Source organism: Mustela lutreola, chromosome 10 (genome assembly GCF_030435805.1).
Source record: "Mustela lutreola isolate mMusLut2 chromosome 10, mMusLut2.pri, whole genome shotgun sequence".
NCBI classification, from domain to species: domain Eukaryota; kingdom Metazoa; phylum Chordata; class Mammalia; order Carnivora; family Mustelidae; genus Mustela; species Mustela lutreola.
The window spans coordinates 97894933-97914367 of NC_081299.1; the positions used below are offsets into that span (position 1 = coordinate 97894933).

General features: G+C 35.9%; 1 protein-coding gene across 2 annotated transcripts in view; it reads right to left on the minus strand.

The window, feature by feature from the left end:
• Positions 1–19435, minus strand: part of TRIM33 (tripartite motif containing 33) — a 114357-nt gene that overhangs the window by 50837 nt on the left and 44085 nt on the right. For both annotated transcript variants that reach the window (XM_059135302.1, XM_059135301.1), the window contains exons 2-4: positions 13470–13588; positions 12925–13069; positions 12631–12763 (exon numbers count right to left, since the gene is read on the minus strand). In XM_059135302.1, coding sequence (XP_058991285.1) covers positions 12631–12763; positions 12925–13069; positions 13470–13588 — 397 coding nt within the window. The remainder of the gene's footprint in view (positions 1–12630; positions 12764–12924; positions 13070–13469; positions 13589–19435) is intronic.

Consider the following 19435-nt stretch of genomic DNA (forward strand, 5'->3'; position numbering starts at 1 on the left):
GCCCTTGCCAGTTGCTTTCTCTATCTGAAACATGCTCCCTGGCTTACCAAGTTTAAGCAGGGTTGCTCTCATTCTTCCTTCAGTCTCTACTCAAGGTCTACCTCATCATGGAAACCTTTTGAAACTATCCTATTTAAAATAAAAACACTCACATCTACATACCTTGTCCTAACTTCCCAGCTTTTATTTTTCTCTGTAACAATCAGCATCTGATATATTTACTACTTGCTTGACTCTTATGAAAAATTAGGTCCTTATGGACAATGAGTTTAATTTGCTCAATGAAATATACCATGCATAGCACTCAGCAGGCATGCAATTATTTGCTGAATAAATGAGTAAGTAAATATTGGCCAGTGATAAGCCAACTTCTTTTCTTTATAGAACTTTTTTTTTTAAATTAATGAATGCCCTCTGTTTTCTTTTAATTTTCAATTTACCAATCCCTAATGAATCTCATGTTCCAACTGATAAGTCAAAAATCTGTCAATATTATTTTTCAAATGATCTAACAATACCAAATTTATTAGAAGTGGTTCCATTTTTAAATTTTTTTTTCCTGGAGATATCCTCAGTCTTAATGCTTCAGTTAAACTAGCTACTGTAGAGTTGTTGCCCAGAATGACATTCACAATTCATCATTTACTCTCTGGCTGACTGACATTTTTGTGGATCACATTCTCTAATAGTGCTCCAGAAAGAGGTGCATGGGAGGCAGTTTCTGAGTCCTTGCATGCTGAAAAATGTCTACATCTTACTTTCACATTAATAATTTAGCTACAGAAGGGGCACCAGGCTGGCTCAGTCAGTGGAGTGACTCCTGATCTTGGGGTTATGAATTTGAGCCCCACGTTGGGGGTAGATTACTTAAAAAATTTTTTTTAAATCTTGAAAAAATACTAACAATTTAGCTATAGAAATCTAGCTATTAGCTACAGATATCTATTGAAAATCTTTCCCTCTCAGCTCCCAACTTCTTAAATCACTGTTCCATCTTCTGTCTCCTGGTATTGCTATTTTTAAGGATCCTATTTAGTCTCCCATTTCATTACATGTTGCCTACTTTGGAAATTTTGCTGATCTTCATTTTAATCCATAGCATACAGTCATTTTATGGTGAGATATACTTTTTTATGGATTTTTTTAAATCAAATAATAGGTCTTTTCGGATGGCAACTCTAGGTTCTTAGGAGAGTTTCTTGGATTACTTATTTGATCACTTCTTTTTCTATAATTTGTATTGCTGGCTCTTGGTATCTTGTCATTTTCTTATCTGTCCTTTCTCTTTTTGCTCTATTTTCTAACTAGAGTTTAGGAGACTAATTTATCTACAAAACATATTAATTTTTTATTTCAGCTATCATGCTTCTAAGAACTCTTTCTTAATGATTTCTTTATCAAAGATTCTATCCTTACTTTGTGACTAATAGCTTATCATATTTTTAAGGATGTCAAAATTTTGTTTGATTTTACATTTCCTTTTGTTCCTATATTATCTTATGCCCTTCATGGCCCTCTTATTCAGTGTTTCAGTCTCTTTCATGTGGGTGGCTCTGTCAATCAGAAATGTGTACAGCTGCAGTGACTAATAAAGACACATGTAATAAGACCAGATGTAGCTAATGGTGCTAGCTGAACAACATCAAAGCGACAGTCTCTGAGATGATCTTGGCTTTACCTTCATGAACATATAATGGTGTCACAGTACCAGGCATTACATCCTAATTCAAGGAAGGAAAAAGATGGAAAAAAGCTGATAACAGCAACATTTGTCCCTTTTAAAAATCATAAACGAAGCAGAATTCCATTTACATTTTATGGGCATAAACCTGGGGTCAGATGCCAGAAATGCTGAGAAAGGAAATATTTAGCTTTTCCAGTCTCTACATGTGAAGCAGACAAGAGTGGGAAGAGTTAAGAATTCTCAACATAGCCCACAATGTACGGCATATGGTACATGAGGGTGGCTCTATTCAAGTGTCAGATGATCCTTTCATCCATTGACACTGAAATACATTTTTTTAAAAAATTGCTTAGAGTCATGTGTGAGAACAGAACTATGAACTGATAGGCTTCACGAAAGACAATCTTCTTAATTAGAAATGAACCCCAGGGCGCCTGGGTGGCTCAGTGGTTTGGGCTGCTGCCTTCAGCTTGGGTCATGATCTCAGGGTCCTGGGATCGAGCCCCGCATCGGGCTCTCTGCTCCGCAGGAGGCCTGCTTCCCTCTCTCTCTCTGCCTGCCTCTCTGCCTACTTGTGATCTCTGTCAAATAAATGGATAAAATCTTAAAAAAAAAAAAAAAAGAAATGAACCCCAAAATGTCAACATTTAGAGGTCTCTTCTGATCACTTTCTCCAGAGAATGAAAAGACCTCTCTAATTCCAGAGAGGAGGATAGCAAGGAATAATTAAAAAACAAAACAAAACAAAAAAACAGTCACCACTGGCAATGTGGAAGCAAGTCAGGGAAAGTAAAGAGCCCACAGTTTAATGCAGACTTCATTTAACCTCCCCAACGTCAGCCATTTACCTCATCCCCACTCTCCATCTAGACCTAGTATCACCAAAGAGAGTAAGCCCAAATTCTATGATACCTATCATCTCTAAATCCTGATCTATAGGTGTCTAGGAATTAAATCACATAGCTTCCTTTATATATCTCCTTTGCTGGCCCTTGGGTTGTTATTCATTCAACCTACTAGGTCAATTATCATCAGATCCATCATATACTCAGTCCATTGCCCAGCTTTTGAAAAATTCACTAAAATATCCCTTGGTGTCTCTTCTCTCGTTTTCATTTTTTTTTAAGTCTATACTTATTTTATTCATTAACTGCAAACAGAATTATAGAGGGAAATGAGATAACCCCATGGTAGAGCTAGAAACCATGTAATGTTCAAAATTGTACAAAATTTCATAAAGTTCTATAGTTGTTTTCTTTTTGAGAACTTCCAAGGCAATAAAGATTAAAGACATTAGCACCAAAGACTTCAATACAATGTTTGTAAAAAGAGAGAAAAAAGAAAATACAGGTCACAATGTTAGTACTAATAGCTAAACTGATACTGAGTACTTACTATGCTAAGCACTTTACAGGTAAAATTCTCATTCAATCCCTATAGCCAGCTTCTAAAGTTGGTACTACACTTTCTGCATTTAAAAAATGCACAGAGGCACCTGGTAGTTGAGTAATTAAGTGTCCGACTCTTGATTTTTGACTCAGATCATGATCTCAGATCATGAGCTCGAGCTCCAGAGTCTGCTTAAGATTCTCTCTATCTTTCTGCCCTCTCCCCTATACTTGGGTGCATGCTCTCTCCCACTCTTAAAAAAATAATATATATATATAAAAAATATATATATATGTGTATATGTATATATATGTATATATGCTCTCTCCCACTCTTAAAAAAATAATATATATATAAAATATATATATACACATATATATATAATATATATGTGTATATGTATACATATATATTATGTTTTAAGAGTGGGAGAGAGCATGCACCCAAGTATACATATATGTATATTGGTGTATATATATATTATATATACTATATATATTATATATATTATATACATACATTATATACATATATACATATATTGTATATATATATTGTATATATATTATATATACACCAATATACATATATGTATATAGTATATATATTATATACATATATACATATATACATATACATATTATATACATATATACATATACATATATACATATATACATATACATATTATACATATATATATTATATACATATACATATATACATATATACAATATATGGTGTATATATATTACATATATACAATATATGGTGTATATATATATTATATATACTATATATATTATATACATATATTGTATATATGTATATATATACATATATTGTATATATATATTGTATATATATTATATATATATATATATTATATATATTATATATACACCAATATACATATATGTATATAGTATATATATTATATACATATATACATATACATATATACATATATACAATATATGTATATAATATATATAGTATATATAATATATATATACACCAATATACATATATGTATACTTGGGTGCATGCTCTCTCCCACTCTTAAAACATACATATATGTATACATATACACATATATTATATATATATATGTGTATATATATATTTTATATATATATTATTTTTTTTGTTAAGAGCTTTATTTATTTTGTTAAGAGCTCTCTCCCACTCAAAAAAGTGTGTATATATATGTGTGTGTGTATATATATATGTATACATATATATAAATGGCGTGCCTGGGTGCCCCAATTGGTTAAGCACCCCACTCATTTTGGCTCAGGTCATAATCTCAGCGTTATAAGACTGAGCCCCACATGAGGCTCCATGTTCAGCAAGGAGTCGTTTGGGTTTCTCTCCCTTTGCCCATACCCTCACTCAAGTGCACATTCGCTCTCTCTAAAATAAATCTTTTTATTAAAAAAGATACACAGGCATACACACATCTTAGTTCATCTTTATCACTAGAATATGAAGCAATTATTTTTCAAACAGGGTAGAGAGGATCCAAAACTACAATTACAGACTGTATGAGTCAATGATTATGGAATGAGATTAAATCTTTTTGATAAACTAAAGATTCCATGTAAGAATCTAAGTACAACAAAACCGAACTAAGAAAGAATAAAGATATAAGAGAGCTCTGAGAATTAGAAAAATTTTAAAGAACAGAATAAGTGACTTTAAGAACTGCATCACTCAAATAATCAATAAAATACTCAAATCTATGGCCAGGCTAATAAGGAAAAAGAAAATAAACTCAACTGTACAACATTATAAACAAGAGATAGAACCAGAGATTTTTGTAAAATCTTAAAATGGTATTTAATTCTAACTGAATATTTTTAAAATTTCTAATGAATAGGTAATTTTCTAAGAAACTATAAATTATCACAATCACATAACTGACTCAAGAGGAGATGGGAAACCTGACTTGATCAATAAACATACAGAAAATTGAGACTCCTGAAGAATCAGTCGTAAAAGACCTTAAAGTCCAGGTAGGGAAAACGAGTGGGAAAGATGAAGCAAAACTGTTGGTGACTAGTTTTAGGGGTAAATAATTCTTTTTTTTTTTTTTAAGATTTTATTTATTTATTTAACAGACAGAGATCACAAGTAGGCAGACAGAGAGGGGGAACCAGGATCCCTGCTGAGCAGAGAGCCCGATGCAGGGCTTGATCCTCAGGACCCTGAGATCATGACCTGAGCCGAAGGCAGAGGCTTAACCCACTGAGCCACCCAGGTGCCCCTTGAGAAGATTTTTTTTTTTTTAAAGATTTTTTAAGGATAACTATTTCTGACAGATAAGGAACGCGTTTTATAAGTTAAGAGAAAGCATTTGTAAAGGCAGAGAGTTTAAAACAGGATTTGCTACTGTTAAGAGCACAAGTAGGAGTTAACAAACTGTGTAATAATGAGTTAACCTTAACAAATAGGAGTTGGGGTTTTGTCTCAGTTATTAGGAGTACTGAAATGTACTACCTGATAAAGTACTTTGTTTATCTGGCACTTTGGCCTACATGCTAAAGATAGGGTATATAGTGGGAGCTTTAGGTCACCCAGAACAAGCTCAACCTCAGGAGGGGCTAAAGATAAGTCAGTCACACTGAGAGTGAAATCTGTTCTATATGACAAAGCTCCAATTTTTATAAATTTTATAAACTTACATCACAAATTTTATATTTATAATTCTAGACACCGAGGGTCAGACGAGCCCCCTTGGTTGGCAATATTCCATGTATACTGTAACATATCATTGTTGGGAAGAGTTAATTATGTCCACGATTCCACTGAGAGAAGACAACCGGAACCTCCACACTTGGAACACTCCTAGACTTTGCACCATACATCTTTCCTTGAATGATTTTAATCTGTATTCCTACACTATCCTTTCGGTATAACAACTTCCAGTGAGTTCAAGCAAATTACCGAACCTGACAGTAGCCTCAGGAAATCCTCAATTTACAACAGGTGTCAGAAGGGTGGTTTGGCGGGCACCTGGGTGGCTCAGCTGTTTAAATGTCCAACTGCTGAGTTCAGCTAAGGTCATGATCTCAGGGTTGCTGAGATAGTTGCGTTGGGCTCCGTGCTGAGCATGGAACCTGCTTGGTATTGTCTCTCTCTCTCTCTCCTCTGCCCTTCCCCCTGTGCATGCACACACTTGCGTGTGCTCTCTCTCTAAAATAAAGTGGTTTGGGTGCTCCTCAAATTCCGCACTTGGGTGTCAAAAGTGAGGGGGCACTTGTGCATTATTCTCTAACTTCATAGTTGGTATCAGAAATGGGAGTCATTAGAATGGTCCTTACTCACTGAAATATAAGGTTTGGGAAGAGGAAGGATGAGAAAACAGGGGTTTATGAACCTTTGATTCCTGGATGACTACCTAGTCATTCATGGTCTAAAATTACAGCTAAAATTCCTAGAGGTTAAGTTATCAGTGGAATTTAGAAACGTAGACCCAACTCCCTAAAACTGACTCCGTGGAAAAAAAGGAAATGCGAACCAGTAAGAAACAAGTTAGTTATACAATCATTTGGTTATTGATTCTGCAGCAGCTAAAATGAACAGTGTGTTGGGACAGATACTGACATTGGGCAAAGCTTAGGCTTCAGCTAGTCTGAACTATGGCCACTTCTAGCCTCAGGGTCATTCCAAAGGGAAAAAGTACTCTGGGAAAACAGAGAGTACCTCAATGACCTCTGGTCACAGAGTGTAGTCCAACTGAGGAAAAGACAAAATCAAGAAACTAGTAAAATCAAAGAGTACAGTCCAAAGGAATGTCTCATTTTGTAGATCAATGTTTCTGGAAGGAAAACCTATACTAAAATACTGTGAGAATGACTATCTGGAAGCAGTACCATTGATTCTGAATGATGCAAAACAGAAGAGATCAAAGTTTGAGCTGATGCAGGACACACAACTCAGTAGTGAACAACCAAAGATGGCTATCCATAATTCAGACTCACAGGAGGTCATTCCCAAGTGGATAACTAACCTAGTAGACTAGATAAATGATCCTATAAAATTTGCTGACCCTGAAATACAGGAAAAGGACTGTACTCCTATAAATGTGGAGATTCCCCAAACATTTCTTATGCTAGGCATATTGGATTAGCATTATGAAAAATAGGATATTCACCTACTGAGTATGATTCTTACTGAGGTTATAGTAAACACTGTGATTAAGGGGGACTCTTTCACATGGGCACCCCATGTAACCTTACTGCCACAATATTTAGCAACAACCTAAAAACCCCTTATCAGATCTATTTTCAGGTTCCCAATATGCGCCTTAAAGATGCTAAGAAAACTAGAGAAATTTTCTTGAGAAAAAAGGAAAAAATAAATGGGAGAGTCAAGAGATTTAACACAGCAAAATAAAAGTCTTCAGATGGCTATTAAAAAATGGGATGAATAAAGCAGATATTGATGAGGCTGGAACAAAGATCTTGATGTAGCATGACTAGAGGTCGTCTGGTGGACCAATGAAAGTTTTTGCTGCTCCCCAACATTAAAGGGCCCTAAACAGCTCTGCTGTATTTACCCCCATTTTAGAGAAATTTTAAAAGCCAGAGGATAAAGAAGACAGTAAAAAAACCAGACCCGGAATTACCAGGAGTAACTATCCTATAAATTATTTTTTAAAGATTTATTTATTTATTTGACAGACAGAAATAACAAGGAGGCAGAGAGGCAGGCAGAGAGGGAGAAGGAAGCAGGCTCCCTGCTGAGCAGAGAGCCTGATGTGGGGCTCGATCCCAGAATCCTGGGATCATGACCCGAGCTGAAGGCAGAGGCTTTAATCCACTGAGCCACCCAGGCGCCCCTATCCTATAAATTAATCAAATTGAAGACTGAAGGAGAAGCAAGGGTCTTCTGGTTCAACCCACTGGAGAACCCAGTTAATATGCATTTGTGTGGGTGACATAGCCAGGGAGTGGATAAGAGATATTTCAGGCACTCCTTAACATGAGAGCCCACTGCACTATAATTCTAAAATGTTAGAAGTCCTAATGAGGAGCTACAGATAGACTGGGAGAAGCAATAGTTAACAGGATTAAGGCAAAAATTTGGATGAAAGTTGGAATGTCAGAACAGACTTTCTGTGAAGTGGTTACATCTCCTTCACGTGACTATATTATTGGAATGGATGTTATATCTGACTGGTATTGTAAAACAGAAGGCATATAAATTCATCTAAAGGCCAGTCTTGATTAGACATGCTAAACCAGGAACCAATGAAACTGAGCCCACAAAACTTAATTTGAGACAGTATATGATACCTGGTGATAGATTACCACTCTAATGATAAATTATAATAAGCCAGAGTCTGGTAACAATGAATTCTCTAAACAATAACAATGTATATGTAGCCTGTGGAAAAAAATGGATGGCTCATCAAGCCTAACAGTAGGCTATAAAGCTAGAATAAAGTAGAGTCCGTGTAACATCAGTAGTCCCTGATATGATTTCAATAGTAGAAAAAAATATATAGCAGGCTAAAAGAGAATGATACTCAGTAAATGATCCTGTGTATGTTTTTCTCTTTTCCGCCTCAATCCCCCCCAAAAAAGCCAATAGCAATTTTCCTTCACATGGAAAGATCCCAATTTACGTTTACTATACTGCCGAAGGGTTACTTAAATTCCTCAGCTTACTGGTACACAGCGGTTAGAAGTGATACACATCTTGATGATACCATGACAATACCACAAACTAAAGATAAAGACTTAAATATAAGAAGGACATATATAACCAAAAGAAGCTGTTAATAAATCCACCAGGTCCAAGGACCTGCCCAAACTGGTAAAATTCTTAGGAATAATCTAGTCAGGTGCAAACCTTGACATTCTACAGGTCAAGAAAAATAAATTGTTTTTGCCACCTATCCCTAAAATTAAACAAGAAGCCCAACGTTTGGTGGTATATTTGAATTCTGAAGGACACATATTCCACATCTGGGAATATCAACAGCACCAATCAACACAGCTATCCAAAAGAAGGCTGTATTTGAATGTGATCCTGAACAAAGGTAGGCCACGTTTCAAATGCAAAAACTAATTTATCACCCCATGCTCTTGGGCCCCTACAATACACAGTTGGACATGATTTGGGGACTGTCAACAACACATATTTATGTGGACTAGGGCTTATGGCAAAGCCAGTGAATGCCACTAAGGAGGAACAATTGAGATTTTGGACCAGAAAATTTCTGGATACCATGTTAAAATATATACCACTTGAGAGAAAATTAGTAATTTGCTATTGGGCATTGAGGCTGACTCTATGACTGAAGGACATGATATAAGTCTGCAACATGAAACACACAACATATTGGGCAACAGAGGAACAGTCTAGTAAGGAAGGCTGTGACTAGGGCTCCTGGGTGGCTCTGTCAGTTAAGCATCTGCCTTCAGCTCAGGTCATGATCTCAGGGTCCTAGGATCAAGGATCCTAGGATCACCCTACAACTGGCTCCCTGTTAGAAAGGAAGTCTGCTTCTCTCTCTCCCTCTGCTGCTTGCCCTGCTTGTGTTCTCTCTCTCTCAACTAACTAAATAAATAAATAAAAGGAAAAAAGGAAGGCAGGCAGTGCCCAGAAGAGTATAAAACAGAAATGGGTTTGTTCAGTAACATATGACCAGCAGGATGCTAAGAGTTATTTATTGTATTTATGAGCAAATAGCCTCTTTTCCCCCCAATGATAACTTTAAAACCACTCAAGGAGTTGCTGAATCCTAGAATCATATGGGCAGTACCCTATGATCAGCTCCCTGAGAACCAAAAAACAGCTGCCTGGCTGTCAACTACACTTCAAAACTGAACAAACTAATAAATTTAAATTTAAAAGAGAGAGGGGACACAAAATGGTTTATGGATAACAGTTCCAAGGTGAACAGATAGCACCCTGTTCAGAAAGCTCTAAATTGGAGATGGTAATAACAAATCATACTGATGAGCTGAACTGCTTGCTGTTTTCCCATTAGGGTTTTTATTAAACTCTGCAGTTGATGTCAGAAATGAAGGTAGTCTGTGGGCTGTTTCCTAACTTTGTACAGATGATAAAGAGAAAAGATTAGTATGACTCAATAATGTATGCTATATTAAACACCCAAAACTTTAGCGATGGGGTAACCACTGAAAGGTGTTTTAAAAGGGGGGGAAGGGGTGAGGAGGGACTCTATTTTAGCAAAATGATCCTGCCAGCAACATGGACAGAATGAATTTGACAAGGTAAAACTCAGAGGAGGGAGATCAACTCTAAGTGTGTTGTAGTAATAGGAACCTGGGTGGCTTAGTCAGTTAAGTGTTCAACTCTTGATTTCAGCTCAGGTTATGATCTCAGGGTCATGAGATCAAGTCCCATCTGGGGCTCTGTACTGGGCTGGGCATGGAATTTGCTTGAGATTCTCTCTCCCACTCTCCCTCTCATTCATTTCTGAATGAATGAGTGAATGAATGAATAAAATAGTGCAATGACATGAGTTCTATAAGAGTCTATCCTGGAAAAAATATAGGGTGAGCTAAAGAAAAGGGAAAAAACATTGTAGAGATGATTAGGACCTGAAACTAAGTGGCAAAGGAAAGTTAAACTGTGAGGGAAGGACAAGTGAAATGATTCTTTCATGGGGAAAAGGATGCCATCTTCCTTCTCTTTTTGCTTCTTACCAACAATTTAAAAAGTGTAAGTAATCCAAGTGCTCAAATATCTGACTGACTGCAGCTGTGAGAATGATAATCTAATGTCTTAACTGAGATTTTTACAAAACAATCAATGGTAAAATTTGGCCCTAAGGTGAAGGCATCTACAAGATTAGTCACTTCAAGTGAAACACCAGCCAACTTGCAGGTAAGACGAAACATTTGGGAACAAATTAAGGTTACAAAAGTTTAAAGTAGCAATTCTAAATAAATGTTCTATAGAACAGTAAAAAAGAACAAAGATCATTACTTTCATGTGGTCAAGTCTGAGAGACTCCATACACTGTGTCTGCATCTATATACCATATGGAAAACAACGAACATGCAGGCTTAGTATAGATCCAACCGCCTGTGTTCAAACCCAGGCTCTGCTACCTATGGTAAGACTGTACAGATTACTAAAGCTTTCTGTAAGTAGGCTCCCTCACCTTTAAACAGTCATGATACCAATACTAACACTTCATGGATAGTTGGGTATGAATTAAACAAACATGCAGCATTCAGAAAAGTGCCTCACACAAACTAAGAAAGCATAATTGTCAGCTACTAGGACTAATGTATTCCCTCTTTAAGAGGATTCTAACAAATTCCAATGAACTTAAGGAATTAAAAGCACTAAGACATCCTACAGTTACGAAACACATTTAAATGTGGTTAATACAACTTAACCTACTCTTTTCTGGCAAGAGATTCATAAAACCTATTTCCATCAAATCAGCAGAAGTACTGTAACAACACTTTAGAAAAGGCTGGACTATGGGTAAGCAAGAAGATCTTTTAAACTACATACAATTTAATAGAGGGGCGCCTGGGTGGCTCAGTGGGTTAAGCCGCTGCCTTCGGCTCAGGTCATGATCTCAGGGTCCTGGGATCGAGTCCCGCATCGGGCTCTCTGCTCAGCAGGGAGCCTGCTTCCTCCTCTCTCTCTCTGCCTGCCTCTCTGCCTACTTGTAATCTCTCTCTGTCAAATAAATAAATAAAATCTTTAAAAAAAAAAAAAAACTACATACAATTTAATAGAAACTGGAAATTTTTCTGGAGGACTGTTATACTCCTAACTAGAAATTTTAGTACATTTCCAGAAGAATTCAAACGTAATAGACTCATTATAAGTGAACAGTATTGAATTCTGAGGACATAATAGGGTTGAAATAGAAAGCTATGTATTTAAAAATTAGTAACTATGCTTGCTTAGACACACAGTTTGCAGAAAAACAAGGGGTTTATATCTAACATGAAATCAGTATAGTTATACTTTGATGTTAAAATGTGTATCAGCCATTCCTGCTGTAATATTACCTTTTTATTTTTTTTATTTTATTTTTTTAAAAGATTTTATTTATTTATTTGACAGAGATCACAAGTAGGCAAAGACGCAGGCAGAGAGAGAGAGGGAAGCAGGCTCCCTGCTGAGCAGAGAGCCCGATGCGGGACTCGATCTCAGGACCCTGAGATCATGACCTGAACCGAAGGCAGCGGCTTAACCCACTGAGCCACCCAGGCACCCCTGGAATATTACCTTTTTAGATTATAGCCTAGGGCCTAAATACCATAGTATACTTGAAAAAAAGCTTATCTAAGCCAGAAGCACAGCAAATAAATAATACAACCTCTTTCTTAAAAACCCAAATGTAATGATACATATTTTTAACAAATATTCATAAGATAATCATATATGAATGTGGAAACCATTAAATAATTCATCGAAAATATATCTTGCTTTAAGAAATTTATAAAATTAAGAAAATGCTAACAAACAAAATTATGGATTAAGTAATAATAATTTTACAAAACATTTTAATAAGATTTCTTGTTAAGCAATTATGACTTCTGTACCTATGTTCTTTGTGTTCCAATAGCTGACAGTCTCTACATGTCAATCTATCACATGTTTCACAGAAAAGCTTCAATTGTTCTTGTTTGTGAACAGGGCAGAAAACAGGGCGCTGACCAGATGCTCCAACAGATTCTGCAGTAAAATAAAACATGTATTTTTAAACTAAAAATTTTTACCTAACTTTCTAAATTCTTATTAATATTCATATCCAAAGCATATGAAGAATAAATAGAAATACTGTGAGGTAAGAGAGATTAATAGTATATTAATCAACAAAACTGCTTCTGTCTTACCTGAGACATCTTCTTTCTTCCTGATCAAGTGATCTTTAGTGAATTTTACTCTTTGATGTGCTTCAATACATGTTTTACATAGCCACTCTCCACATTCTACACAAAAGCCAACTGCACTTGCATTGTCTTCACAACTAGTACATACCTAAAAGAGAAAATAAATACTAATCTACATCAAATTTACACAATATAAATCCACAAAATAAAAACTGACCTGCTCTCAAATATACTAAATGACTAGAATAAAATTAGTTTGTTATCCATTTATCTTCAATAAAATCCTATTCCTTCCATATCAAACATTCAAGTGAGTAAAAATCTAAGTCTTGAGAACACAAAAACTTACAGAAGATTTAAATTCTTAAGTACTTTTCATCTCATTTAATTAGTTATGAGAGTACAGAATAAATAGCCTTTATTTTCAATTGGAAAAATAGAACTATACCTGAACTACCTTATTATCATGTAACTATTCAAACATATTTTTCTTATTATTTACATTTTAATACCAAGATAAGAATTTAAAGAAAAATTGAGAAGCATACCTGTTCTGACTTCTCATCAGAACTGCTAGGAGCTTCAGATGTATCTTTCACAAAATAATTATCCACAAGGTCTATCTGTCTGCATTCCTGGCGGCATACTGGGCACCGTATTACACCAACTACAACACAGAACAAAAATATTAAAAAATATTCCTTGGAAAAAAATAAGGAAATTGTGCATGATGCCCATATGAAGACCAAAGAAATGAACACTAAGAGCTGAGTAAAATAATCCAGTGAGTCACTCCATTGGAGGAAAATGATACGCTATTTAGAAAGAGAAAACAAACAAGTGTTTATATATAAAAAAAAAATTTACTTATTTATTATACTCTACAAGTGCTTTATTACAATATGTTAGTCAAATAATGGCTCCCAAAGATTTTCAGATCTTAATCATTGGAACTTGTCAGTGTCACTTTATAGAGCAAAGGTGACTTTGCAGATACAATTAAATTAAGGCTCTTCAGATGAGAATATGCTATCCTGAATTATTTGATGGGCCCTAAATGTCATCTTGTAAGAGGGAGACAGAGGAAGACTGGGCTACCGAAAAGGAGAAGGGGTTAAGAATGGAAGCAGAGATTGGAGTCATATGGTTTGGGAATGAAGCAATAAACTAAGAAATACAAGTGGCCACTATAACCTGAAAAAGATAAGAAAATGGGATTTTCTCCTCACAGCCTCTAGAAGGAACCAGACCTGACTATACTTTGACTTTAGCAGACATCCTGATTGTAACCCAGTAAAACTGACAATAGCAAGAGATTAAAATGTGCTTTATTTTAAGCCACCCAGTTAATGGCAATTTTGTTACAGCAGCAATAAAAATACACAATCTATCACCTAATAAATTCTGATTTGGTTCAGAACTACTTGAATTCACTTTCATGTGGGAAGAAAGATCCTATGTGCCTGAACCTCCTAGTGATCTAGCTACCTATAAGAAGAAATAAACCTATGGAAGTTAAAAACTAAAAAACAGCAACAGTCAACACAGCAAACTAGTATGTCAGCCATGAAACTGAGGATATAGCATAAATGATATAATCCTTACTTTCAAGAAAGGGTTCAAGATTAGTATGTAATTTTTTGATAGTTTATACCACTTAAAATTATAGGAAGCACCATACATAGATATAAACAGAATCCCCAAGAGTTTTAAGTATACAAATTATAGAAGCTGCAACAGAAAACAGAAACTTAAATACAATATCATTCTGAAAGTAGGAATATCAGGGGGCACCTGGGTAGTTCAGTCCACTGGGCATCCAACTTTTGATTTCCACTCAGGTCATGATCTCAGGTCATGAGGTTGAACCCTGTACTAGCTCCATGCCAAGCATGGAACCTGCTTGAGATTCTCTCTCCCTCTCCCTCTGCCCCACTCCCCCACTCTCTCCCCTGCTCATGTGCACACACTCTCTAAATAAGTTAATTAAAGTAGGACTATCAGTCTCCCAATAGATATATACACCGTTTTTTTGTGTGTGTTCTTTTTTAAAAATTAACATATAGGGACGCCTGGGTGGCTCAGTTGGTTAAGCAGCTGCCTTCGGCTCAGGTCATGATCCCAGCGTCCTAGGATCGAGTCCCACATCGGGCTCCTTGCTCCTCAGGGAGCCTGCTTCTCCCTCTGACTCTGCCTTCCACTCTGTCTGCCTGTGCTCGCTCTCGCTTGCTCTCTCTGACAAATAAATAAAATCTTAAAAAAAAAAAAAAATTAACATATAATGTATTATTTGTTTCGGGGGTACTGGTCTGTGATTCAACAGTCTTACACAATTCACAGTACTCACCACAGCACAAACCCTCCCAAATTATATATACACTGTTAAAATAAACTCAAAGTTATATGTTTGAAAACAAAACATAGTTTTTATAATACAAAGTACATACAAAGATGATGCTTAAAGAAAATGCATAAAAATAAATTTTCAAATCAAAGGAAGAAACAGTATGGGAAAGAGAAAGGAGGAAAAGATATATAAATATTTTCATATTTTAGATGGCATTGAGTTACTAACCTTTCAAGAAACACAGAGTATAATAAAACTCCAAAGGAGATCATTATAATTATAGGAATAAAACTATGGGAGCAACTAACTTCTTACAATAAATTAAGTAAGCTTTCACTGAACAGATCACACTTAAACATGGTCTTGAAAAATTAACATTCATTTACTAGTGTGCAGGAAAGTTCGCTGACCTCAGTTCTTCAAATCCTGTACATTCCTAAGGAAGGCCTATCTCCAATACCCTTGAATGGCTCCTGTGACATGACCTCTAACTCTTGGAATATTCGACCTGATAAGACAGTTTTTGTATGCCTGTGGCCTTGGGCCATGCTGTATTTGGCTACACCAAATGGTAAGGGTGGGTGGCTAGAGTCTCAGGATGTGGTGTGAGTTCTATAGAGAGCGCACCTCTTTATAAACATTTCCCAATAAAAACCTAGACATGGAGGTTTAGGTAATCTTTCCTGGTTGGCAATATTCCTGCATATTGTCAGACATAGTAACTTGAAAACTAAGCATCCCCTGTGCAACTCCATTGAAAAGAGACCTCTGGAAGCTTGCACCTATTTTCTCCTGAGCTTCATACCAAGCACCTTTGCTAATTTTAATCTATTTCTTCTCTCCTTCTAATAAAATGCAACCATGAGAGTAACAGTTTTTCTGAATCAATCCTGCCAATCACTGAGCCTGAGGGTGACTCCAAACTCAATTAGAAAAGGAAGAAACAGTAGGCAAACCAAGAATATCAAGTGCAAAGTTCACAAATGAAAAAAAAAGTTATAATAAAAGGTAGAAGAATGTCCACATATACATACGTAAAATATTGAGGAAGTTCAGAAATTTGCAGCATCTCAATAAAGGAATATTTTTGTTGAGCAATAAACAACATTATCAAGTGACCATTATAGCTGTGTAAATAATAATTTGATGCAAGTCTTTGTTTTTTGAACCCAGTAAACCGGGTTCAATTCACGCAGACATCACAGTTATGACAACAAAAATTCATCCATATCTAATTATCATACTAAATATATTAAGGAATCTGGAGATAAAAACATCCAAGAATATTAAGGCAAAGGAAGAAGCAATGCACACAAATCAGTATACATGAAATTTTAAGAAATGTAGAAGCAAAATAACACAAACACTGTAGAAGAAACCCAACCCAGAGTAGACAAGGAGTGGAAAGGTACATCTCAGAGAAAGATTCTTACTTTCCATAAAGACTTTCAGACAAGCTTGGAATTCAGAAATTTGAGGCATGAAAAGAAGTTCCAATGAGAGGGAATAAATTCAAGTCTATAAATATCAGCAAATCCTATTCCTTGGCTGACTTAAACCTGACAGATTACCCAGCAGCCAAAGTATCTCACCACCAAAACAAAAAGAGCTGAAGCTTCTTCAGGGATCTTTTTGCTATCTATTTCTGTATTTAGTCAATAAATTTAAAACTTATATAAATATTTGCTTTGAAAATAAGAGCCATTTTCCATTTGAGTTTATGAGTAAGTATACCCTTATAATTAGTATAGATCAGATGACTGTGCTCCGGATTCAGTCACTGAATGCTGGTTGTCATGGTGAGTTTGGATCATTATTCAAAACTAAAACCCAAACTCCAAAGCCAAAGACTTCAAAAATTTATATGTACAATGTTGAGGGGGTTAAAGAGACAAACAATCTGTGAAAATAGAGCTAAAAAAGAATCAAAGACAAATAAAATATATTATTGAATAAACTCAAAACACAAGTTAAACAGTAAACAAGAGATAACTGAAAAGAAAATTAATGAAGTAGAACACAGATATTCAGCACAGAGATAAAGAGAAAAGGAACTACAAAAGAGAAGAAAGCTGAAGCACTGAATGAGAAACTCCAGTATGCATCATATTAAAGTTCTAGGGGCGCCTGGGTGGCTCAGGGTTAGATTAAGCCTCTGCCTTCAGCTCAGGTCATGATCTCAGGGTCCTGGGATCAAGCCCCACATTGGGCTCTCTGCTCAGCAGGGAACCTGCTCCACCCTCCCCCATTCCTCCACCCCGCCTCTCTGCCTGCCTCTCTATTTGTGATCTTTCTGTCAAATAAATAAATAAAATAATAAAATCTAAAAAAAAAAAAAAAAAGTTCTAGAAGTTCATGAAGGAAATGAGGTACAGATGCTATTTAAAGAAGATAATGGCTAAGAATTTCAGAACTGAAGAAATGAGCCTTCAGACTGCAATTCAAGTCCTGAGCAGAATAAGTAAAAATAAATTACACCTAAATATAGTAAAGATAGAGGAAAAACTCTTAACTGATAGTTACTATAACACAATCACACTGACAGCAGACTTCATTAGTAAAATAACAATGCAAAAAAAATAACAGGGATTGGGGCACTTGGGTGGCTCAGAGGGTTAAGCCTCTGCCTTCGCCTCAGGTCATCATCTCAGGATCCTCCAATCAATGTAGCTCAGAGAACCCAGGCTCTCTGCTCACCGGGGAGCCCACTTCCTCCTCCCCCTCTGACTACTTGTGCTCTCTCTCTCAGTGTCAAATAAATAAATAAAACGTTAAAAAAAAAAAGTTAACAGGGATAATATCTTAAAAGCTTTTAGAGAAAATAAGTCAACTGAGCAATCCATATCCTGATAATACCACTATTCAAAAGTAAAAGCAAATAAAATTTTCAGACATACCAATACAGCTCTTTGCTACAAGAACTAATAAAGCATTAAATTTAGCCATATAAAACTGCCAATTTTAGACTACTTATGACTTGCAAATTGGTAATTTTATACTGCTTAACCCACTACTGACTTTAAGAACATGGAAAAATATTTAGGGGTCCCTGGCTGGCTCAGTCGATAGAGCATACAACTCCTGATCTTGGAGTTGTGAGTTCCAGCACCTCAATGGAAAAATGTTCTTGAGAGGAGATGCAAAAAAAATAATCAGCAAAGCCATTAACAGAACATGTTGATATCTAAATATGCATGAGTTAAAAGTAATATATAGAGATAAGTATTAATTTAGGAAGATAAAAAACATGAAATTAAAATATCAAACTACAATAACACATTCTCTTACAATTAAACTACAGCTTTAAAAGAATCATTCTAAGGGTGTCTGAGTGGCTTAAATGATTAAGGTCTGCCTTCGGCTCAGGTCATTATCCCAGGGTTCTGGGATCAAGTCCCGCATCAGGCCCCCTACTCAGTGGGGAACCTGCTTCTTCCTCTCTCTCTCTGCTGCTCCCCCTGCTTGTGCTCTCTCACTCTGTCAAGTAAATAAATAAAACCTAAATAAATGAATGAATGAATGAATCATTCTAAATACAGTATGAAGGGAAAGTTAAGAGATAAAAAGTTAATTAAAAATAAGGTAAGCAGGGGCGCCTGGGTGGCTCAGCGGGTTAAGCCTCGGTCTTTGGCCCAGGTCATGATCTCAGGGTCTTGGGATCGAGCCCCACATCAGGCTCTCTCTCGGCAAGGGAGCCTGCTTCTCCCTCTCTGCCTACTCTGCCTACTTGTGATCTCTCTCTGTCAAATAAATAAATAAAATCTTTAAAAATAATAATAATAATAAGGTAAGCAGCCCTTGACTAGCTCAATCAGTTAAGCATCTGATTCTCCCTTCTTGATCTCAGGGTTCTGAGTTCAAGCTCCACACTAGGCTTTACACTGGATGTGGAGCCTACTTTAATAAAATGAATGAAAGAATGAATGAATGAAAAAATAAAGTGAAATCCTGCCTTTACAAAAATAGGTGAGGGCATCAAATTCAACTGCATAAAATATCGTCAAGCTGTTAGAAAGAGAAATAACTATGCAAACATTTTTAGCTAGGCAGTAACAAGTGTCCAAAGACTGTAGTTTAGTACCATGCTTAAATGTGTTCTAAAGACCATATTTTGAAAACTGTTCTAAAATACCAGGAGTTCTAGGAATGTCTACTCTATTGGCTGCC